The 26,096-nt window shown below is 40.6% G+C and overlaps 1 protein-coding gene across 2 annotated transcripts; it reads right to left on the bottom strand.

Moving 5' to 3' along the window:
- Positions 1-1,052: 1,052 nt before the first annotated feature.
- On the bottom strand, positions 1,053-25,093 carry LOC117271834 (serine/threonine-protein kinase OSR1-like). Of its 2 annotated transcripts, XM_033650286.2 has the most exons (17): positions 24,869-25,092; positions 21,335-21,447; positions 19,027-19,135; positions 18,163-18,304; positions 15,749-15,804; positions 15,372-15,481; positions 15,158-15,259; positions 13,540-13,673; positions 13,365-13,413; positions 13,195-13,260; positions 12,893-13,015; positions 10,035-10,070; positions 9,731-9,880; positions 8,044-8,149; positions 7,698-7,766; positions 7,231-7,295; positions 1,053-6,166 (listed from the first exon to the last, which is right to left on the bottom strand). In XM_033650286.2, the coding sequence occupies exons 1-17, from the start codon at positions 24,936-24,938 to the stop codon at positions 6,092-6,094; spliced, it is 1,575 nt and encodes a 524-aa protein (XP_033506177.1). In that variant the 5' UTR covers positions 24,939-25,092; the 3' UTR covers positions 1,053-6,091. The 2 variants fall into 2 exon arrangements, with proteins under 2 accessions (XP_033506177.1, XP_078029242.1); XM_078173116.1 differs by lacking the exon at positions 10,035-10,070 and having other exon boundaries at positions 24,869-25,093.
- Positions 25,094-26,096: the final 1,003 nt, after the last annotated feature.

The raw sequence follows: 26,096 nt of genomic DNA, 5'->3' as shown, positions 1-26,096 counted from the left end.
TATCGTCCTGCATCAGGAGGAACCCAGGACCCACTGCACCAGCGTAAAGTCTGACAATCACTTTGAGGGTTTCATCCAGGTGCCTAACACCAGTCAGGGTACTGTTGGCTATGACATGGAGGTCTGTGCGACCCTCCAAGGATATGCCTCCCCAGACCATCACTCACCCACTGCCAAACCACTAATGCTGGATGATGTTACAGGCAGCATACTGTCACCACGCCTGTCACATGTGCTCAGTGTGAACATGCTCTCATCTGTGAAGAGAACGGGGCACCAGTGGCAGACCTGCCAATTCTGGTGTTCTCTGATGAATGTTAATTGAACTGCACGGTGCTGGGCTGTGACCACAGGTCACACTAGGGGACATCGGGCCCTCATGCCACCCTTGTGGAGTCTGTTTCTGACAGTTTGGTCCAAAACATGCACACCAGTAGCCTGCTGGAGCTCATTTTGCAGGGCTCTTGCAGTGCTCCTCTTGTTCCTCCTCACACAAAGGAGCAGATACTGGTCCTGCTGCTGGGTTGATGCCTTTCTACGGCCGTGTCCAGCTCTCCTTGTGTAATGGCCCATCTCCTGGTATCTCCTTCATGCTCTTAAGACTGTGCTCTTCTTGCACCTATGGATGTGCCATCCTGGAGGAGCTGGACTACCTGTGCAACCTGATTGGGCTGCAGGTACTGCCTCATGCAGTGACAAGGACACTAGCAGACAAAACTAGAGAAGAATCAGTCAGGAGGGATAAGGAGAGAGCAACTGTCTGTGGCCACCACATGTAAAACCATTCCTTTTTTGGAGGTTGTCTTGCCTTTGCCTCTCCATTGCACCTGTTGTCACTTTAATTTGTACCTAAACAGCTGAAACTGATTCACAATCACTTGTGCTTCCTAAATGGACGGATTGATATCCCTGTAGTTTAATTGATTTTGGTGTTACACTGTCACCATTAAGTGTTCCCTTATTTTTTGAGCAGTGTATGCACTTTTGATTTTGGGGTGAACTGTTCCTTTAATTCATGACATTTCAATTAAACATTGTCCTCACTCGTTGAATTCCATCATGTGACTTTATTCAGCTACTAAAAATCATTTGCATGTGTTGACATTTTCCAATAATCTATACATGTCGAGGAATCTCTTGTAAGTCATCACAAAATTTCCACTTCAAATTATGCACGTGTTGATGTACACATCTTATAATCAACCATATTTTAAAAATATACGTAATGATGTGTAAAAATAAAAAAAAAAAAAGAAAAATTTACTTGCCAATCAAGTGCTAAAATTAATACTAATCATTCAGTGTCTCCGTGGAGGCAGAATGATGTTTTTCTGATGAGTAAACAATAAAAAGGGAAAGAAATTTAAAAAAAAAAAAAAAAATCTATGTGACTTTCAGCTCAAAGCCTTCGATGATCAATCATTTTATCACCAAAATCACACGCACACGGGGAGAGAGAAGTGTAACCTGTGCCGCTTGTCTTATTGAAATGACATTTTATCCGTTAGCCTCGGACAGGTTTCAGTGAGAAAACTGCATATCATGACAAAGCACAGAGTGTGACTACAAGCCCCATGTAACCCCGAAAATACGCATGTTAACATATCAATAAGGTGCCAATTGGACAAATCATTTGTGCATGATTAGTGACGCTCCGACAAAGGCCAACAGTGGAAAACACTACAAAACAATTTAAACTCTGTGTACTGAACATGATGAGCCTCAGTCCGCCTTAAGCTATATTTACAAGTAAAATGTTACTTTTATCTGACATGTACACTTAAAACAGTCAATGCATCTACATTGTTACATACAAACCTCATGATGTTTGCGTGACAGTGCATGGAGTTGCCATCATACGTACATTTACAACATCTTTACATACACCATTTACATCAGTACCTGAACTAGGAGCTTTTTTTTCGCAGCCCTTTGCACGTGGTACAAAACAACCAGCTACACAGGGAGTGACGACAGTGATTTGTTGGTGAGTGTTTAGAAAGCAAAGAGACTACAGTACTGTCAAAACAACTTGCCTAGTGACACAAAAACTTAAGTAATAATAACTGGCTTCTGGTAAAGTTTAAAGGAGCACTTCACCCAATGTGTGATAAGCCTATTGTTGCCAAAGTGCTGTGGTGGGCAACAATTAAAGCAAATTCAACCAATATCTGTGAATTCTGCAAGACCTTGAAATTTTATCCATTCACCACAACTTCCTTTGTGAGCTCTGCCAATCATAGCAGTCCACCGCACGTCAACAAAATCACTTTTGTTTCTGGAGTTGTTCCAATATCAGTATCGGATAAGCCTACTTCCCAAAGCCCGATCAGGTATCTGCAAGTATACGATAATTCGATTTGATAATTTCACACAATTTATTAATAAACTCTGAAGCAGTTTCACACCCAGATATCAATTCTTCCTTGTTGCTCTAAAACGGTAGCCTACACAACAAGTTGCGCTGAACAGCCACTGGCAACTACTTTTTTTTAAAGCAGCGAAGAAGAATTGATTCCCTGAACGTTCAGCTGGTGCTGCACTACAAGTGTTGCTGCAATGTAAGTTATTTAAAGGAAATGTTATTTATAACTAAGACTGTATTATTATTTTTTGACTGACAGTCAAACTAGATAATAAAATAAAGTGGCAGGCATTTATTCTCTGTATGCGTTTGTTTGTGTTTTCGGGTTTAACCTGATAGTAAACACAACGATAGCAGTTATTTCACACCCATACAGGGTCAGCAGTATACCACGGTATTGGATTGGTACTCCGTAGGAATGCATGATAATATCGGCACGTCAACTTATCGGCCAATATTGGCTTTAAAATGAAATATCAGAATTGGCCGACATGTTTTTTTCTAATTTTACATACACTGAAAACTACTGCATTTCATGTCTCCATCTGCTGGTGGGCCATCATGATAAGAGTATGCATGCATAATATGATGATTATTCCACTGCAGAAGAGACTTGATCACTAAAATTAGGTGGAGAAAAAAGTGGATATATCAACATCGGTATCAGTTATCGGACAAATGAGTCGTTACATATCGGCATATCAGATATCCGCAAGAAATCCAACATCGTGCATCCCCAGTATTCGGTATCAGCCAATATGAAAGTTCAGGTATCGCAATCAGTAAAGATTGTATTCGACTATCTGTACTTTTTTCACATTACTGCTTAAGGTTGTGCACGGCTGACGTTCTGCAAGAGAGCAGGTTTAAGCTGTTTTGCATCGTGTGCAACGTTGAGGTGGAACATAAACGACATCCTTTGACAAATTGATTCTAGAAATGTGTCGACAACAGACAGGACGAAACAACATGACAAAGGCTGCTGCATCCAGATAAATTGTACATGTTCAAAGAATCATGGTGAGTTTGTATTGGCAGGTTAGTGATAACATGTGTAGTATAAATCACAAACTCAGAGCAGTGCGGTTTTATTCTCACTGGTGCAAGTTGCCTTAATGAATTGTACTAAAATTTACGACTAGTTTTACAATCTACTCCCGCAATTTAATCGCAAAAAAAACACCGAAAAGCTCTTTTAGAAAAGCTGCCATGTAGTCGGGCATCTTAGGCTGCAATAATTCCCCCCAAAAAGCCTGCGAAATCCTGGAGGGACTGACTGGTGGTGTCAGGACATGCAGATAATTTTGGTGTTATTTACTCAGGTTTTAGGATTCCTGCTGCCTCTTGATACAATGGAGGTAAAGGAATTTTGTTTCGTTGTTCGTGGTCAGCAGCTCTATGAGGCTGTACTGAGCTAAAGGCTAACGTCGGCATGCTAACAAGTTAATAGCAATGCTAACATGCAGATGTTTAGCAGATTAAATGGAAGTTAAGTGTGTTAGGATGCTGAGATTAACTAATTGGCATTACACACTAGGGCTGCAAGTAACGATTATTTTTGTTATCGATAAATCGGCCCATTCATTTCTTCAATAAAATGTCAAAGTAGTGAAACATGCCCCGTGTTATTTCGGTCTTCAAACTGTATGTTATCCAGTCTCGTAACCCAGGCGAGGGCCAGTATTTCAGGCTGATCCGGAGTAACTAGTGGATATTCGGGCCAAGACTTCATCTTCCACTGGTTATTTCAGTTAATTTCTGTAACTAACAAACACTTATAGGAAGCTACATTGTCATCGGACTTTAGCCAGTCGGTTTCAAGACAGTATTTCAGCCCATGTGTCTGCCCCTCCGAGCGAACTGTTAACCTGCCCATTTGAACGTGACAACAAACGGAAACCAAACCGCTTATTTTTTGCAATTTGTTCAGAGAGATTTTGTTTTATCCGACCAACAGTTCAAAGATTCAAAACTATTAATCATAATGTAGGACAAAGAAAAGCATAAGATGCAAGAAACTAGAACATTTTTGGCTTTTCTGCTTAAAAAACCCAACTAAATCAATTATTCAATAATCAAAATTGTTGCCAATTTATTTTGTTTTTGCCAATCAACTTATCATTGCAGCTCTAGCAAAGTACAGCTGAGGCCGATGGAAATATTAGCTTTGAGGATATTGGATCATGAGCCAGACTGAAAGTGAAAATTTAAGAAATCGCCAAAATGAGAAGAATTTATCCTTCAGGGACTTTGAATAGCGCAGTTGATATAATGGCAATCTATCCAATAGTTTCCAATTTATTTTGGTCTGGCTGCTAATATGGCAACAAATAACATTCCATTGACTTCCATTGTTATTAAGTTGGAGGCAGAAATCTCAGAGACAAAGGACTCAAAACCAAATACGACCAAAACTGCCAAACACGACTAAAGGCAAGTGACAAAATCTTTTTTTTTTTTTCCCTTTTAGAAATTTGGGTGAACTGCCCCTTTAAACTTTCATTTCACTCTGGTTGTACATTCTCAGTTTTTGGGCGTGCACACCTCGCAGCTGTTGGATCAGTTGTGGTGAACGACCTTTCTACACAGTGACATAGAAACATGCAATTATTACCTGTGTCTGTCTGTAGCCGTGTTAAATGTTCACTTTGCCTGTGAGGAGAAATTCTCACTGTAGGTTCCTAAAGCTGCTGGTCGACTTCAGGAACTTCCAGCGATGTACAAGCCCAAAAAAAGACAAATCTATTCAACCCAAGAGAAACATTATTAGAAACCAGCGGTCACACGCTGTGAAAAGAAAACACCTATTGCATAGTAGAAGAATATTAGGCAGGTCTCAATCTGTGAAAATAATCCTGTCTTTGAAAACCTTTGAAAAATGCCATCGATAAGTAACTGCGGTTATTCCAGGACAGAGCAGTTACAGTCGATTTGTGTGTTTGAATGGTTGCAGCAGTGCAGTCAGAGCCTAAACTCTTTGGTTATGTTTGGACTAAACCACCACACCACACGCCTTGGGCTGCCTTTGACAGGAATCTGGTAATTGATTTCTATCCTCAGTAAAAATCCATCTGAATTTACAGAATTACAAAACTACGCTACAGTGTGTTTTTAAGTTGTGTCAGTGTTACGGGAGATTGATTTCTTAGACAGGCGTATATAGAATACACCTAATAATCACAGAGAGAGACTCTTTTTTTGTTCACCAAACACTCTGGTAAAATCTAAAGTTTGACTAACTAAGGCTGAATTTACACTTTTCAATTTCAGTGTAGCATAAAGTGCCGTATAAAGGTGGCACGACACTCTTGTGAGTTTTGTGGCACAGTTGATTAAAACAAAACAAAACAAAAAAAGGCAATCACTTCCAGTACTGGCAGGAGATGGTTTGGATTGTGCTTATGTATGAAGAGGAAGAAAAACAAAACAAAAAAAAAAAACTAGGAGTTGATATAGTTGATTGCATCACTTCTCCCATTTACTGTATAAGCGCACTGTAAACGTTTCAAGTGTGATTCCTGTAATGAACTGAGCCCCCTCTCAATGTGGTCCTCATGCATCCTGCAGTAGTGTCACACTCCTGCCAGTTTCCTGTCCCCTCCTCATCCTCCTTCTCCTCATCATCTTCCTCCTCCTCTCTTTGGCAGTAGTGGTTTCTTGGAATTGACTACAATGCAGCTGTGCAATACCATTAGTTTCTGTCCTCTGCTGATGGCTCTGCTGGACTTAGCTGATGCTGAGCTGCGCAAATCCGATGAGTTTAACATCGTCAGGAATTTCAGACTCCTCCACGCCAGATGCCTGGAAGAGAAGGAACATCATAAACTGTGCTATTTTAAATCTATGAAAATAGAAAGTGATCTTACGAAAACTAGCGGTGTAACAATTAAGCGGGATTTATAGTTGTGAAGCAGACCCTACGAACGTCGCCTACGCTGTTGTGAGCATTTTAACTCGGTCTGTCTGTGACACTGCAGTTACGTACACCTCCAAAACACTCGTCGGCGGTGGGGTTTCTCTGAAGTGCTGGAAAGTTTAGTTGATTTAAAACACACCTTATATGCTGTGAGGGTCCAAAGGACAGAGGGATGTCGTATGCTGTAAAACCCTCTGAGGCAAATTGTGATTTATGATATTGGGCTTTATAAATAAAATTGCAAATTGAATTATCTGGACACAGTTTCCCCACAAATACAACATGCTTATGTTTTTAGCACAAGCCTATGGCATTTTACATTGTATAAATTAGCTTAGCAGCTAGCAGACTTTTCCTCTTCTCATATAAAACTAGGGACAACAACGAAATTTAACAAATGTAACGTTACATAATGTGGCTCCGTTACAACTCACAAGAGTCACTGACAAAACAACTGTCTTATACTAAACATTTTTTCCAAACAAAAATAACATGCTAACCTTATTAGCACAAGCCTATGGCATTTTACATTGTATAAATTAGCCTAGCGCCAAGCAGAGATTTCCTCTGCTCATATGAAGCCAGATAAATCCCAAAATGTATCTAGCGGACTGAAAAAACAATTGATTATATTATTCTTGTCGGCTACCTTAAGTTGAATTTATATTTGTCATATTAATAAGCAAAAAAAGAAAAAGGGGTGTCAGCTTCTTCTGTAACCTACTATGTTTAACGGACAATATGATATTGTCTCATATCAACTACATGCGCCTGAATTAAATCAAAATGAAACTGTGACAGACTTTGTGATGTCAGCAAGTATCATACTGTTGTCCAAAGAACTGATATAATATCATGTCATGATAAAAAAATAATGATTTATACCCCTAGTAATACCTGTAAAAAGTATATGTAAGAAATTAATGCATTTTTCTGTGTGTGTACTTACCAATTTAAAGGTCACATTTTTGTTATTATGAGGATCATCAACAATCTTTTGCAAATTGGCAGCAACTAGACAGAAGACAAAAGGAAGTGAGAGGTCAGGTGACGAGCTGATGTAAGAGCAATGGACTTTTCCATCGTGATCAGCGGTGAAAACAGGATAAAACTGGTTTTAGAGGTACGTGCACACTGTGACATCATAAACCAGCTGCGTTCAGATCATACCGCTCCTGCATCTGTACTACAAATCACGTTTATTACACTCTGCCTTGTTCCCACTCATTCCAGTACAGCATTAACAGTTCACCTGCAGAGAATAAGTCATCTATCACAATGAACATCATGAACTAGATATTGAGAAACAATCGTGAAGTATGTTCACTGTGACGGATTACCTGTCTGAACAAGTTTTAACCACACTCACTCCACACTGAAAGTATCCCATCATGCAGTGCTTTATCTCCCACTTACCAATGACTAAGTCCCTGCCGTCGACCAGACCTGCTGAGACCAACTCCTGAGAAACTCCGTCAGCAGAATCTAAGGACAGACGTGGAGCAGAGAGACAGAGGAGTTAGACAAAAGTCTGCAGCCTCTTAGAACACGATGAGAGCTAGCGGATGCATCCTAAGTGCTGTATCATTGCCACCTGGACTTGCTTGAGTTTCTTGCAGACGTTTCAGCCCTCAGCCAAGAGGCTATGAACTGAATTGATGAACTGAAGAAGCCTCTTCAAACGTTGCCAACGATACAGCACTTTGGATTACCATGACCTGGGTGACTGAGAGTCTTCACCGACACAGCGGAAGCATCCTACCTCTGCCGGACATGAACTCAAATCGGATGTCATTGAGTTCCTTCTTGGGATTCCTCAGTCTCAGGACGAGGCTGATGGGAACACTGGCATTGGCTGCAGCTGGATCCTGAAAGAGCACAACAACAAAGTGTTTACTGAACAACACCTCTGGTTAGAGTGCATGTAGGAGCCTAAATGCAGTTTATTGATGTTTTGGCTGCTTAGCTTCTAAATGATGTGCAATAATTTAAGTTCATGTGTAAAACAACACAATTACAGTATTTGCAGGTCTAGGTAGATACAGTCCATATTCATGGTGATGCAGTAAGTTAATAAAAATATGTGTAGATAATTAAAATGCATAAAATCTTGTGTATATTTACATGTGTAAGCTTTAAGATTAGGATTAGGGTACTATTATTGTTGCTGTGTACCTTTAATTGCCCTTTTTACATTCTCACCAGTAGGGGGAGTTTTTGGTTTTGGGAGAGTTAACTGCAGTTAGACAAGTGAACAGAGGAGCCACATAATTTTTTAACATCTTTTACCTCTTTCTTTAGCTCTCATTTTTGAGTAATTTCAGATTTTGGAACGGAGCAATTGTTTCAGTACCAAATTCAACTTTATCGAGTGGTCCAGTGGATCTTTTTTTGGTGTGGATCATGACGAAGGGGATCGTTAGAGCGTCAAGCTAAGGCTTCACTCATTAACAACAGACAGAGAATTACAAGGAGGTAAAGATGCTAGACCACATTGACTATACAAGGTGATTTATGTGCTGTCAAAGTGACCCAAGTTTGTACATTTATATACCAATGTTAGGATGTATTTCAGCTGGTCTTTGCGATCATGTGTAGTGGCCCCTGTTTTTTTGTGTGTTTTATGGTTCACTTATAGTATATATTCACATAATTTTTCGTTTTCCTTTGTAGTAATCTCATTTTGTGTTTTGTATTTTTTGTGTTAGAGCTGTATACTTTTTGTATTTTTGTTCTACGTTGCTGCCTGTCTCGGCCAGGACACTCTTATAAACGACATTTTTAACCTCAAGGGGTTTTCCTGGTTAAATAAAATAAATAAATAAATAAAAATGTTCCTTAATGTTTTTTTTATATTTATTATTAGATTTTACAAAATAATGTAGTATAAAATAAACCCCCTCTTTCATCTTGTCGCTGTCTCAAGAGAATTTCTGTCCCTTCAAAAGCGTGTTTGTCGCATTGGTGCAGCCTTGCCTAAGTTAGCCTACCTGAATGAGTGTTTATTGTGATAATAATACTACTCTACTCTTACTGGCTTTTTGCTCCTGGGACTTTTGTTGCTCTTACAGTGGCGTGGTGAGTGAGGCTGTCGTTAGCTCTGCTCTGCTGTCTGTCTCTCCTCTGCCACAGATGACAGCAAAAAGCCTCTCACTCTCACACTGAGCTAAAATAAAATGAGTGCTTGCAACTTCAGTATTGTAAACAAAGTGATACAGCATTTTGCAGATGTTTATGGTGTGTGGTGTTTCACCCCTGGAGTGGAACTGAGACAGACAGCAGAGAGTTGGAGAGTTGGCGGCTGCACACATTGCTGTGCATGAAAGCTTCACAAGTTTAAACACCTGTGCGACAGCTGACATAAAACAAATGATCAGATCGTGTTGATCGACCCTGATACCAATGTCTGTGATTGAACTGACATATCCCTATTAAGAATGTGTTTTTACCTGAGCAGTGGGTACATGTAAGGGGCTCGCTGTTTGAGCAGGAGCCTGCGGTGGAGCTTCCTCTCCTGTCTGGCCCACGTTCGCGGGGCTCTCCTGTGCAGCACCAGGTGGCTGCAGATGTTGTGTGGAGCCATCTGCTGGTGGGAAAAGCTAAGAGACGCGATTGCAAATAAATGAGCGGCTGTTTTCAGTTTGATATGAATGGAAAAACGAGGACACACAGAGGACAGGCATGCAGATCACTCTGTCAAGGCATTACAATAAATCAAGATTTTCACGTCATGTCCACTACGAATGGACTCACCTCCATATTCTGGGACCCGTCCTTCACTCTGGGGGACTGCAGAATGGACATGACAGATTGTCAGGATTAAACACATGCAATTCTCCTCCCCCCAATACACAGACCGATGGGAGTATTGTAGGATTGAAGGAATTTGACACAAGGTGACTTTAAACACAGGGCTTAACTGAAATCACAGTTAAGATAACAGACAGTAAAATCCCACACCAACACATGAACACACGTTTGAGGATAATCTGAAGGTGATCCGAGCATCTACCTGGGCCTGGGAAAACCTAATGTTTTATACAATTACACTGAACAAAAATTTAAATGCAAGACTTTTGTTTTTGCTCCCATTTTTCACAGGTTTAAGTTAAAGATCTCAGACTTTTTCAGCACAAAATTACTTATTCGTCTTGGATTTAGGCTGTTAGTGAGCACTTCTCCTTTTCCGAGATAATCCATCCACCTGACAGGAGTGGCATAACAAGACGCTGATTAAACGGCATCATTAGTACACAGGTGTGCCTCGGGATGGTCACAATAAAAGATCACTCTAATATCTGCAGTTTGGTCACATGACACAATGACACAGATGTCACACGTCTTGAGGCAACATGCTGTTGGTATGCAGACAGCAGGAATAGTGACTTTAAGTTCTTTTATCTCAGACATGTTAGGATATTACATACCTTGAAATGTTTCAGCGGAAACTTCCGCCTTCCTCAGAAGTGTCACTTGGTGGTTGTGATGCGTCTTTATCAGCTGATCTGTCAACCAGCCGACCCTAGGGAGGCGTGACGGTCACGCCACCTGCTGTCCGTCCGCCGCCTCTCCAGGATGCTGCTCCAGGTGTGGGAGAGCACGTATGCATGTATTAATACCGGTGCTGGATCAGGGAGGCCATTGAAATAAGGAAACGTGGTCCAGAGACAATGAACAGAGACGAGGGGGCATACATGCTCTCCCACACCTGGAGCAGCATCCTGGAGAGGTGGCGGACGGACAGCAGGTGGCTGACTGACAGATCAGCTGATAAAGACCAGCTGATAAAGACGCGTCACAACCACCACCAAGTGACACTTCTGAGGAAGGCGGAAGTTTCCGCCGAAACAAGTCAAGGTATGTAATATCCTGACATGTCTGAGATAAAAGAACCTAAAGTCACTCTGATAAACTAAAGACAAAATGAACACCACTGAACTAGACAGCAGGAATGCCCAGCAGAGCTGCTGCCTGTGAACTGAATGTTCATTTCACTACAATAAGACATCTCCAATGTTGTTTCAGTGAATCTGGTTTCCTACAGCTTCAGGTATGTATGATATAAGACTTTTTAAGACTTTTCTAATGCCACTCATAATGAAATTCAAGGTCAATTTTACAATAACCAAAGTTTGAAGAAAAAAACCTTAACCAGCATCAATTACATTGGGTTAGGAATAATTTTACACAAACATTTCTTGTAACATAAAACATGGCTTTTGGTCAAGTTAAAAGTCGGATGATCTATTTCTAATGCTGGAGAAAAATGAACACTTTCTAGAGTGGAACACATAAACACAAAGAACATATCATTATTAAAGTATCTGTTTGATTTTCCTTGAAAAAAAGCTTGGGTATTTGTAATTTGATTGGATGTGATAAATAAATACCACCAAAATACCACATTAAGACGCCAAGATCTTGAGGAACGCCATAGAAAAATCCATGATGTGATTCAGTATCACACACTTTAGACATTTAGAAACTTCTGTAAGAACTGCATTTTTTGGCGATCTGTAAACTACTGAGAAACGCCCCTATAGTCATTGTACCTATGAAAGCCACACATCCTTTGAATCCCCGAGGTCTGCAGTTTGTTGCTGTGAAGTTTCATGGGGCTGCGATTATCCTAGAGGTCATTACAGGTAATTTTATACAGAGAGGTCCATTTAAAAATGGTCTCACTACAGTAAAATGGCTACTATGGGGGCTAACACACATGAATAAAATTGGGCTCAATGGATCCACAAGAGTCTTGGCTTTCCGGTCAGACACAGATTATGCAACTCCAAGTCTGTTCATGGACACCAGTAATCAGAAATATTCAAAGACAAAAGGTGTTTTTTTTTTTTTGTTTTGTTTTTTCACAAAACTGCACAAGACTACCACTAAGTGGTCATGTCTGTACAGGAAAGACTCAGGGTACCCACAGAGCCCATTTCCATCCAGGTATCTTGAGGTGAGAGGTCAGAGGGACCTCTAGAAAATGGCCATGCTGTTTCTCCCTTGCCTGATTTTTACCTCATTTTGAAGCGTTATTTAGCCCCTTTCCTGAAAAGCTGCCATGACATGGTTGGTACCACTGGATTCCTTTGGTCTTCTAGTCTCTATATCTATATCTATATCATCATGCTTTAAAAAAACCTACTATAGCTTCTTAATGAAAGCAATGATGGCAGGGATCACCAGCGGCCCAGCAGGTGTCATAGGGTTGACAAATTTGTGACTACAATTTGAGAGAAATAAGACTTTTGAGTGCGTAAAAAGTCTTAGATATTTAACTTGAGTCTGTGAAAAATGGGAGCAACAACAAAAGGGTTTCAATTTTGTTTAGTGTTTGTCTTTTGTTCTGAGAAGACAAAACCTCACCAAATCAGCATTAGGTATCTGGCAACGAATTTATCTTTGATGATTTAACTGAGTAACCTACATTTGAACTAAGCTGACATTAAGGCCGGACAAAAGCATCTTAACAAAAACACACTCCAGCTTGGCTAAGAAATGTCCAGAGTAACAGTCCAACAGCACCATCTGTCGGCTGCAGAGAGGAAACACAGTATAGTGGCCTTCTAAAGTACATTGACAAGACTGACAGGCATGCAGAGTCTCACCCGCAGAGCTAAGACTGCAGCTTTGCCCTCCTCACTCTCCTCGTCCAGCTCATCGTCGCTCCACTCCCAACCGCCGTCCTCTGTCTTGTGGAGACGACCGCTTGAGCCGGGCACACGACGTACCTGCACAGTGCATGAAACGCTCATCACCTCTTTCTAGTTGATACTTGGCAGCATGAATTAGGCAGAAAGTTTGACACACCCTAGACAAGACGGCGCACCAGTGCAGAGCAACACAATTCTACAGACATTAAATCTTCTAATAGTGTGCACCAACAGTGTATCAGTAATGACTATCAAACCTTTTTGGATCGCTCCGTTATTGTTGGACCCTTCTGTAGAAGCCTCTCCTGCAAATACTCGTTGTTCTGTAACAGAAAGAGAAACATTTGTCACTAAAAAATTCTCTCTGAAACACAGAAAATATCAATGTGGTTTCTATTTATTTCAATGAAAGTGTTCAAAGGCTCACTTTGGCTTTTGTGAAGAATTTATGCTTCAGCAACTCGGCAGCAGTTGGCCTTAATAGGAAAGGGACAAATAGATCTGTTTTATATTCATGACACAACTTAGAGTCTGATGGAAATAAAAATAAGAACAACTTAAATCTGGCACGAGGCAACAAAAAGGTTTGGGGACCAACTGACCTTTTTTCTGGATCTTTCTGTAAACACAGAGAGAGCATCTTCCTGAAGGACTTTCCGTACTTCTTCACCATCTCCTTGTCCGTGATGCCCGTCTCCAGACAGGGAGGGTCATTCTGCAAAGTCAGCATCAGCACCTGCAGACACACAGAGATAAGCTTCAGTCAGAGAAAATCAACTCTGTGCAGACCAGCTGGACAGAAACAGATGCAACTACAGAACGTAAAATTGTCTTAACTCGTTTTGTTAGAGATGTTTATACAGTCTTTTTCTGATGAAATAAACAAAATTACTTCATCCATTGATCTGGGTTGATGGATTGATTCCAGGGTTCCTACACATTTGGAATTTTTTCCATACCCTAATTTCCAGACTTCTCTGCGTTTTTTTTCTTCACAGAATATGCAACATCTGAGTAAATATATCAGTGTATCATATTTCACATCATATTTAATTATTCTTAATAGGCGATTGTAACTCAGGTAAGTTCAATGTCTGGGCTGAGGCAAAAAGGTTGGGACTCTGGGTGCAAGTGATGCAGTAACGAGACATCTGTGTTTTTTTTCCTTTCATGTGGCTCAGAATCGTCTTCTCCCCCATGTTGGCGATGTCAAACGATTTCACACAAAGCTTGCATCTAGCTCTGTGTGTGAATTGGGAATCCTTGGCCAACCAGTATTTATATACGGTATTGTCAAGCCATCCATCCAAAAACTTGCATCTACCCATTGTGAACCACGTGAAAGTCGTCTTCTTGTAGAAGGTGCAGTGTTGGAGTGAAACTTGATACCTGGGGGGCTGGAGGAGGGTCACGGGGCAGCGGACTGGACATACCACTTGTTAATCAGGTAAAAGGGGCGGGATGTTTTCTGAGACATTTGCTCTCACACAAACTGTGCTTGGCCCGGCATAAAACACGAAACACGTATTTTTGGAAATACCTAATTTTCTATTTTACAAAACAGTATTTTAGAACAGTGATGATAGTCTGGAAACATAAATATTTTTCCATACTTTATTTTTCATTTTCCATACTTTTTAATACCTGGAAATTGATCAAATTTATTTCCATACTTTTCCATACTTTCCATACTTGCGTAGGAACCCTGTGATTCAATGAACAACGATTAAACATTACTGATGCAAGGTCTTCAAGAAATGTCCTTATTTTGAAATTCCCATGGCATGTCTGTGTCACCATCAAACCATGCAGAGGCAGGCAGATGGTATGGTAAGCAGCAGAGAAAAAGACAATGAGGATACTTAAGCTCCATTTCCACTGAGCAGTAAGGTACAGCTCAGTTCAGTACGCTTTTTTACGTTTCCACTGTAAAAAGTTGTTGATGGAACCATTCCATACTGTCCCCATTTTTGGTCCCCCTTTTGTTGGGTCAATAGCAGATGGTCACTCTGCTCAGGACTGAGTTGTGGCTGGTTTTGGGGCTTTTGTAACCACCGTGGAGAGTTTTATTAGTAGACTGCAACTACAAAATTTAGCATGTTTAAACTTGTAATGGAAATGCAAATCAACATGTCATGGTTTGACATGGTGTGGCCAAAAGTGCCACTGGAAAAGCCCTACTAGATTCCTCACTGACGTGCAGTAAGAGCACACAGTTACCTTCATCGGTGGGTATTTGTGATATGGTGCAGCCCCAGTGGCCAGTTCAATGGCTGTTATCCCGAAACTCCAGATGTCGGCTTTGAAGTCATATCCGCGGACCTGTGGAGTAAAAACAGACCCAAGTGAACGCCAGGCTTGCTTTTATCAGAGTCACGTGGCATTACAGAGAGAAAACAGACGGAGAGAAAGATCCACAAAACAGGCTTCCTACCTGCTCCATGACCTCTGGCGCCATCCAGCATGGCGTCCCCACAAACGTCTTCCGAACCTTGTTCCTAGTCATGTCTCCTCCTGCTGCTAGAAAGGCACTCACACCAAAGTCTGGGGAGTGTGTGGGATGTGGAATACATGACAGAGAGAAGGGAAGCTATTTAAATGGCTTAAATATTTAGACAAACTAATGTCAAGCAAAAAGACCTGTAATTTTATGATTATAGGAACAAACCATGTGGACTTTATTGTTAGATAGATAATGTATCAGACTTTTAAACACACAAATCTAAACAGAAACAGTCCACAGAGGGACACGAAACTGTAACTAAGCAGAAATGCTGGGGAAAAAAAGCTGAGGAAGCTGAAACACCGTACCAGCAATTTGCACCGAGCCGTCGTCCCCGAGGAGAATATTTCCAGCTTTCAGATCCCTGTGCATGAAGAGGAGGAGGATTAAAACACGATACGAGGTCACAAGTCAGTGAGTGCACCAACAGAGGAGTGGTAGTTAGGTGGTGCACACTGACTCTGTTTACTCTGGTGCCCAAACAAGTTAAAGCTGCACCTTTGATCTGCCTCATTTTAATCCACCTGATTTCTGTTTGCCTACACCGAGTGCAAACTATGCACAAAGAACTGGAGTGGATTAACTTGGCCCTGCACACCTCCCTCCCCCTCTCCCTCTACCATCTCCTGATTAGGTGTAAGTGAGTTAGCCTCGGCGTCTGAGCTCCATCAGCAGCTGCTCTCTGTCTACTGAAACACTGTCCGCTCACACTCTCCAGATACATTAAATATTTGATGTGGAAATAGACACGTTTTTTTGCTTCGACTCATCATCATGAAGTAAATGTTGATCGCACAAACTAATGGCTGCAGAATAATAAAACCATCTGCATTATGATTGGTTCCATATCAGAAGGGTCTGAAATTAGAACCCACCAAGCACTAAATGTGGGTAGATTTCCGTCACGCATTAACGTCTATTAGGGCAACATTGTGTCAACAGCTACAAAAAAATAGATTTGTAGTTATGTTCCAGTACATGGAAGTTCATCCACAGAAGACTAATGTCACAATTGGTTTTGTCACACACAGCAAAATTCTATGCTAAAACTTTCAAGAATTTTACTAATTCTGTGAGTTTTCCAGGCCTGAAAAATGAGAATGTGGAATTCCATAACTTCTCCAGGTTTTCCAAGACCATGGGAACCCTGATAATGTCTAAACTAGGGATGCATGATATTGGATTTTTTGCCAATATCCAAAATGCCGATATGTAACAACTAATTTGACCGATAACCAATACCAATATCAATATATCCACTTTTCTCCTTACCTACTCTTAGTGATAATCAAGTCTCTTCTGTAGTGGAATCATATTATGCATGCATACTCTTATCATGACGGCCCACCAGCAGATGGAGACATGAAATACTATACTTTTCAATACATGTAATATTCATTGATTATGCAAAATAAGAAAAAGCATGTTGGCCGATTCATTTTAAAGCCAATATCCACCGATACACATAACGTGTCGATATTATTTTGTATCCCTGGAATAAACTTGCTCTGTATATTCATTATTAAAAAATACCAATGTAATTAAATTTAAAGAATTACAAATGCCTTATCATTAAAAAATGAAGATTCAAATTAGAGTTGTACCGATACCGATACCAGTATCGGAAATGCCTCCGATACTGCCTAAACTGCGGTATCGGGTATCGGCGAGTACAGCCTATGACCAATCCGATACAACGTAATGCCTCACGTCAATACGCATACGCACGCTACAGGCAAACGAAATGGAGCGGAGTTTAAAAAGCATTCTACTGTAGCCTTTAAAATGTCTTTTTTACCAAATTGTGTGGCTGCACTTTAACCTGTGTCTTGATCTGTGTCAACACTGGGTAATAATAATAAAAAAAGTTTCACAGCATTAATTCTACTATTATGTATTCATTTCTTAATATTTTACATAGAATTTTAGAAGTTGAGACATACAACAATTCATATCCCATCCATTTTTATTTTATGCGCTGGTATCAGATCGGTAGTCTGTATTGGCAGATACCTAAGGTTCAGGGATCGGAATCGGTATCGGGAAGGAAAAAGTGGTACTGGTACATCTCTAATTAAAATAACAAGTAATAAAAGATTAAGACAGAATCTTTGCAACCCTGCACATAAAAATGACAGATGATGAGAAAGTCTAATATTATTATCTATGATTTTATTACATTCATAAGTACAAGAGAAAAAGAGCCCTGTTGCTGACTATGATACCACTTGAAACTTGGGGGGGTAAAGATGAGAGGTTGTCTATTTTCACTTTAATTAGATGAGTATTCTCTTCAACTTATCCAATGGGATAAATCACAATAATGTAGCAGTACATCCAAAACATAACATCTTAAATGGCTAATTTTTAACGATGTCTTCTTTAGTCTCTTTGTAAGAGACATGAGCCTGTTAATTTGAAACAATCACACTTGTCATATACACACTGAGAGGATACAGAGGCCTTTCTTCTCAGCCATGGTTCACAGTGTTCCTGAGAGGAACTTTTATGTAAAACAAACCTCGTCAATTATGCATTTTCACTGTATCAAATATTGAAGGAGTGCGGTCTCGTTCAAACCACGCGCTCGTATGCACAGATGAAAGGTTTAGAGCCACAGTGAGCTGAGACAGGAGCAGTGTATGATGGGTCGTACCAGCTACCAGGAAAACATTGTACAAAGACAACAAGTCATCGACATGACACATTATCAGAAACTCACCGATGAATCTGCCCGTTTTTGTGAAGGTACTCCAGCCCCTCTAAGACTTCTTTCAAGATGGTGGCGATGCTAGCCTCATCCAACACGCCCGTCTTGTGCTCGCCACGGGAGATGATATGTTTGATGATGTCCAGCACTGAGCCTGAGAGAGAGGCAGAGGCTCGTCACAAGGCATGCTGACAGAACATGGCAAGAATCTCAAGGTTAGAAAAACTAGAATTTAAACTCGGCTCCTCCTACCTCAATCAAGTGACGCAGCATGTTGCAGTAAAAAAGGCTGAGCAGCATTTAAATGTTAAGAATTTGAATGTCAAAGCTTTGGATTATTTGGCACAGCCCTTGCAGAAATACAGGCAGAGGGCAAGACTGACTGCTGCTACTGGCACAGAGAAACAACGAGACGTAACAAAGAACTTAACAGGATGAATTTAGGATTTAGAGATTTTTAGTTGATGTTATGTAAGTTATCAACCACTGTCGCTGCAGTAAAACTATGCCAGTGATTCGTCAAATTGACTTCATATGGCCCGTTATCTCGAGGAGTAAGAGAAACAGATCATCAAACTAAAACCCAGAATTGCCACGAATAAAGTCAAAGACAGCAACAACCTATCACTGGGCCAGGATAGCTTGTTTACTAGATAACATGAATGCTGCTGACACACTGAACGTGATCTGATTCGACTGACACAATTCTGAGTCAGGTACAGCCCAAACTTAACCCAAACATTCAGTCAAAATTCAAGCCCAGTCTTAACTGAGGAAAACATGTAAGGACAAGGAAAGTCAAGTCAAAGTCAAGGTGAAGATAAGAATTCGCCAAGTCAAGTCAGATGCAGTTTGTTCAAACATGAGGGCACTTACCACCACTGAGCAGCTTCATGACCAGCCACAGTTCATCCTTCACCACAAAGGAGGTATAATAGGACACGATGTTCGGGTGGTGGCACTGACTCATAGCCTGGATCTCTTTCTGCATGGAGAAGGAAATATGGGATACAAGGTCACAGAGGTGGTGCGGTACAAAGCAAATCACTAACTAAATGCCTTACAGTGACAAACTCAGTCATACTGGATCTCACAGATAACACGACCTGTAAAAAAAAAAAAAAACAACCCTCAGGCTGGGTACCATTTTAAAAATGATGATGCCTGTACTATCACCAGTATCTTTACAGCGATACCAATACCAACAGAGAACTTAATTCAGGGTTCCCACACATTTTTGTAGACAAAATTCCCAAACTTTTCCATGACTTCAAGGACTCATGATATAATTTCCAAGACCACTCACATTGTTGCACACTCATCTCACCCATATCTGGCAAATCTGGGATAAATGAATGTTAAATTACACTGTATTAATGATTTTCTCTTTATCAAACAAATCAAACTATTCAAACAGAATTCCAGCTAACTGGCATCCATGGAGGGAGAAACATTATGTTGTCATACTTGGACTCATATTTAGTAGGGCTGCCTCCGACTCAGAATTTTCCTAGTCGACCAATAGTCGTCATTTAAGGCCATTAGTCGACTAGTCGCCCACATGTTTACGACTTTAATTTAATTATTAAATTATATATTTTGGGCGGGGCAACACAACAGTTTGAGTTGAAGGTGTGAGAAAGAATAGTATCAGTAACATTGTTAACACTGTGCTACATTACAGAGAAATACAAAACCGTACTAATGAGCCTTCATTAATATAGGCCTATATTTTATCTACAAGTGCACGTCACACACTGAGCAAGCCGCCTGTTAATGACGCTGTCGGCAAAGCAGTAATGATTGTGCTAAGTGGCTAATGGGCATGTAGCTACTTCCATGTTTCAGATGATACGTCATGTTTGTAGTCGACCAATGAAGATGAGTTTATCTATCACCTTGGGTTCATCCTTCACCTTCTCAAAATGATCCCACACTTTGGATTTCCTGCCCGACATGTTATTAACCAGCCTGTGTGATGACTGCAGGTACCAGCCCTGGAAATTAACCTGACTCCTGTCTGACTGCTGACCATGGCCACTTCCTGAGTTTGTCCTTTCAAATTAAATTCCCACATGGTCCAGTCATATAGGTTTTGATTTACTGTGACAAGGCGCAGCTCCTAATAGACTAATGAAATCTTGCCAACTAATGACCTTTCTGGTCGACTAATGGTCGACTTTCAGGGGGCAGCCCTATATTTTAGCTACATTACATCAACAGGTACAAAAAAATGAATTTTGTCATTACACATAACGTGTGTGTTATGTTATGTTATGTTATGTTACGTTACGTTATGTGTAATTTACACACAACAAAATTCAATGACTTTTCCCAAGACTGGAAAATGAGAAACCCTGAAAAAGGCAGGGCTGAGTACACTGTGATATGTGTATTAATCCCTAGTAATACTGCTATTGCGATATTCAACATTATATCACATCACATATTTCCTACATATTGTGCAACCCAAATTGTAGTATAAAATCAGATACACCTGGTCAGATTTTATCACTATTGCCCCTACAGTGTTAGCCAAAGTCTGATTTCTCAGCTGATCAAATGGGTGAATCACAAAAATTCTAACATAAAAACCACTGACTGATTTTCCTTATAAGCAGTTTCACAGGTGATGAAAGTGCAAGAAGGCAAAATCCTGCATGTTCTTTCTGCAAAATGTAATCTTTCTGTTGCACATTCATCTATATCCTATTACTAGGCTTTCTGAAGCCGATAAAATCATCCTTTGTAAATAATAACATGATTATTATGACATATCATCACTTCTTTTTATTTTTGTTTTACTGTTAAATGGAGAACCCATTGTTTACTGCAGTTTGACTGGCAGACTGGCAGATTGCACCAGATAACTTGGTGGTAATGAGCTTTGTAACAGAGCAATGAGTGTTGTGCTGCATTTGAACATCAACATTCAACAGTAAAATAATGTAGAGAAGACATATTTCACTGTTTCACTGTTGCTCAGGAACATATTATTCATCCACATTTATGGTGTGTCTTAATGTATTTTACCCAGCGTTAGTACTCTGTGGTTGTTGTGGTATCAAACTTCTGATCTGTCCTTGACTGATCTGACCCCTCCAGCCCACGCCACTCCCCACACTCTGACGTTAACAACATCTGGACTGCAGATACTGGCCCGCACGGTGCTACAGTTTCTCACCAGCAGCTCATCCATGCTAGTTTGACACTTTTCCAGGTTGATGCGTTTGATGGCCACCTTCTCCTTTCTTGGCTTGCAGTATGCTGCCTGGACAACTGCAGTGGCTCCGCTCCCTGAGGAACAACCGAGACAGCGGTCAGACTATGACAGCTCAACCAAATCATTTGTGTGTAAAGTGAGAAGGTGATACATTTGAGTAGAATCTAGATAAGGGACTAAGGTCATTTACAGCATTATACATTATTGTAATATGTAGCATGAATTGGTCCAACTCTGTAGTAGTCCTGGGACTAAACTGTCATTTCACTGCTGTGTGTTTTTATTCTTACACTTATATTCTCTATCCCTGTGTGTATCTGTGTTTTGTATGCATTGTCATCTTGGCCGAACACACTTTGTTCTCCCAGTAATCTACAGGTTTCTCCAAATGTTGCGTAGCATAGAGAGTTATGTATGTGAGTGTATAAATTCATGGGTACAGGCATGGGTAAAAATGAACTACACACAGTCGGGCAGCTGGTGAAAACAAAAATAGATGTTTTATTTTTCAGAATAAAACAAATTAAAAAATGTGCAGTATGTGTGTAACATTTTGACATCTAAACCATTATTATCAATTCCGCAATTCCTTTTATTTGAACATTCAACGACACAAGTTGAATCTCTGACTCCGTCGTCACATTCGTCACTGACGCGGGCGACTCCAGCCATGAAACTTTGCAGTCCATGGATGAGGTGGCAGCCTACATCGAGTTCAAGACATCCAAAGAGGATCCTTTGCGGATTTTATGGTGGTGGGAGGAGAGTTCTAAAATGTTTCCTAACCTGGCAGTGATTGTGTGGAAAGTTTTCGCCATCCTGGCATAGAACACAGCCAGTGAAAGAGACTTTTCCACCTCTGGATTTGTAATTCAAGAACGGGTACGGGTCGGGTCATGGGACTTCTATTAATGGGTGCGGATTAAATTGAATTTCTTGAGAAGACGCTGTTACCATCCACCAGGACAGTGAGTGAGACGCAGGTGGACCTTTCAACAGGACCACAATCAATAACAAAACATACTGCAAAGACGACTCTCAGCTGGTTCCAGAGGAAGTAAATAAAGGTGTCTGAACAGCCCAGTCAGTCACCAGACTGACAGACATGATATAACATGTGTGGAAGAAGCTGAAGATCAAGATTCACCAGCAGGCCCTCAGAATCTTTTGGATTTAAAGACTGCGGAGGAACGGACCAAAACTCCATCTGAACATTGTGAGAGATTAATTTCTTTAAACAGGAAGCATCTTAAGAGCAGGGATTGCAAACTAAAGCTTCTCCACCAAGTGTTAAATATATTACAGCTGGCGTGTTCAATGCTTCTTCCTGTTTTATTCCTCTTTATTTCATGTCCCTTTTTTGTGGATTGAAATGTTATGTCTTTATCTTACTGTGCTATATCAATGCCTGGTGAACACTTCATGTGAATAGCTGCACTGGAAATATGTTTAATGAAAATAATGTTGACGTACTGAATACTTATTTCCCCCGCTGTTTATTGTTTTCTTGTGAAATATGATTGGGAAATGAATTCCACTCTTGCACTGCCTTGTATATTACTTTACGTTAAACTGATGTGGTTTAAGATTTTGGGTAAAGTCAAATCAAACCATGCATTTTAGTGACATTTGTTTTCAATCCAAAATGAAGAGCTACACATGCCGCTTCTTTCTGGACCAGTTAGTATTTTCTTATATTGCCTAATAAGGTACTGGACCAAACTACTGAACAATAATCCAGGCAAGACAAAACCCAAGCTTGAATTAATGTTTGATAGATTATTGTGTAAGATATTTTGCACGTCTCCTTATTACAGACAAAATGTTCCCCATTTTAGACACCATATTCTGCGTGTGTTTGTCCCATGATAATGGATTTTCTATGACAACTCCCATGAGTTTGTCTTCCTCTACCTGCTTTATTAAGGGACTGTTCATTACTTATAAGGGAGGAGGAGGTGTGCAAAAACGGGGAGGGATGTCACATAATTTTTAAGCACTACAGAGGGACTTGTGTTTTTTATTCTAGCTTAGGGGAGGGGCATTCAAAGTTAAATAGTTGTCTTTTTCATTTATTTTTCCACAGATTTTTAAAGAAGACTTACAGCGTGTTTTCTTTAAAAATCGCCATAATTAAACCATTTATCATAGCCACAAACTGTAAATGTAGAAATTACTGTTTGGTTTTCAAATTTTTCGACGGTTCTTGGACCCATGTGCAATGAACGCTTCCGTCAATATTTCATCAAAATCGACTTTTAGCTTTTAACGTTCAAACACTGAAGTAAGTTTTAAAAATCTATTAACGTATTTATGGTGGAGGGAGGGTCATGCATTCTCCACCAGTCACTCAGGGAGGCTTGAGGAAAAATTAAGGCTGCACAATTAATCAATATTAAGCATGATCACGATTTTGGGTTCCCACAAGTAAATGGACACGATCGACTGTGACACTGACGTCTAAAATGCATGAAGGCGGAGAGGAATAACATCACCAATGATCCAATACCGTAACCATTAATTCCCGTCCTTGTCCAGCATCAACTCAGACGTCCACGGCAGAGACGCTGCAATGCATCACGGTTCCATGACCAAAGTAAAAATAAAAAGTTAAATGTTCATCTGAGATGCACTGAATTCAGGTGAAGAAGAGCTTTATTTTAAGTCCTATTTTGATGCAAAAATTAGTACATTAGCAAGAATGTAGTACAACATTTAAGTGAAAGCAGTGCTCTGTTTATTTAATTGTGTAAGTGCAATGAAAACATGAAAATACCCTGTCCCTAAGAACAATGAATAATTGTGGGAAATAATTGTGATCTCAATATCGATCAAAATAAACGTGATTATCATTTTGGCCATAATTGTGCAGCCCTAGGAAAAATATTTGTAAAAATAATAACAATAATTTATTTTTTTTTTAAAAGCCCAGGCACCTCCCTCCTGTGATAAGTAAAGAACAGTCCCTCAGATGTTAGTTATACTAGGATGAAGCTTTGGTTTTGAACCTAGTTTGCTCCAATGACAAGACTGGTTGCTTTAAACACATTAAAAAGAAGTTTATTACTGCTGAACCAATCTAAAACCAACTACAGTCATCAGTCACGTTACCTGGACTAGAGTAAAGTATGAATGGCTCACTATAATCCGTGTCATACCTTCTGCAAAGAGCACCACCCTCTCCAACAACTGACGAACCTCCACGCACTGAAAGCTAACTTGCGCTAGCTAGCCGTTTAGCTTCTTGCCGACTTGCTAGGCAGCCACCTCACTTTAGCTCGCCAACTAGCCGAAACCTAATTAATTAATTTGGCCTAGCTTAGAGGGAAACTCTGCAGAGCTGTTGGCCTTCCTGTCATGTAGCTACGGGTTATAACTGGCCTTGTGTTAGCTACAGACATGCAATGCTAGTTAGCTAGTTAGCTAGTAGCAGCGGACAACGCTGTACAGACAGGGGAGGCTAGGATGCTAACATTAGCATGCTAAACTACTCACCTATCACCTCATTGAGTTCGTAGTCATCCCTGTCGATGGACCAGGATTGAGAGGACTGGTCGTCTGCCATGGTGTCGAAGTTTGAACGGTGTAAACAGTGTTTCTAAATGGTAACAGAGACGCTGTCTGGAATAATATCTTCGTGATTACTCCATTCGGCTCCGATGATGCTTGCTGCTGCTGCTGTTCCGCTGACAACTCCTACCGCTTCTGTCAACACAACTTCACGCACGACTGACGCATCGATTTACGTACGGACGTAGCGGGAGGAACAGAGACGGCGCCATCTTGAGTGTGGCAGAGTCTGCCTGTGACAGCCGAAAACTCCGAAACAAAAGACACACGGAGGTGAACTAAAGTAATACGTTACTGAGCTATAGTTTATGGACCATAACATGGCGGTTATCTTAAATATTTTAGTCTTCAAACAACAGCTATTATCTGCACCGGTAAAAGTGTGCACAGTACATTCTTTAGAGGGCGCTAACGCCTCTAACAAGTGAGTACCTTTTATACTTTATTTTTGTTTTTGTTTCCTTTGGTCGTGTACAGTAAAATCTCAAAAGCATAGGAAATACCACAAGAGGAGGCGAGAGAGTATTCTTGTCATTTACTTAAATAAAAGTAGCAACACTAGGTCTATAGAAGTTGCCCCATTACCAGTTAAAGTCCTGCATTCATATTACTAAAGGAACCACAGCAGGGGCGGAGGAAGGAAACACTGGGGGCTCAGCCCAAACATAGGGGTGTCTGAGGGTAAGGCAGACCCCCAGGAAGTGTGCCAAGGTTTAAAGCCAATTTTCAGGGGCCAGGCAGTGGAATTACAACTCCCAAGTCCATCACGTGATTTTCAATTTCACTTTTTGTGTAAACCTAGACGAACATTTCCCCTGTTCATTATACTGTGCATGAATGTACTGTATGTACCTCAGGAAACCCTCTGGTGCTGGTAGATAGAAACCTCCCAGCAGGGTGCACAATTTTTTTTCTTGCACCAGCAGTGTTGGGCAGTGATGCATTACAAGCAACGCTCTAAATTGCCCATAGGTGTGAATGTGAGTGTGAATGGTTGTTTGTCTCTATGTGTCAGCCCTGTGATAGTCTGGTGACCTGTTCAGGGTGTACCCTGCCTCTCGCCCGATGTCAGCTGGGATAGGCTCCAGCCCCCCTGCGACCCCTAACAGGAAAAGCGGTTACAGAAAACTAATGAATTAATTAATTTATCATT

Source organism: Epinephelus lanceolatus, chromosome 12 (assembly GCF_041903045.1).
Source record: "Epinephelus lanceolatus isolate andai-2023 chromosome 12, ASM4190304v1, whole genome shotgun sequence".
NCBI classification, from domain to species: domain Eukaryota; kingdom Metazoa; phylum Chordata; class Actinopteri; order Perciformes; family Serranidae; genus Epinephelus; species Epinephelus lanceolatus.
Note: the sequence above shows the minus strand (reverse complement) of the source record. Positions and strands in the feature narration are given on the sequence as shown.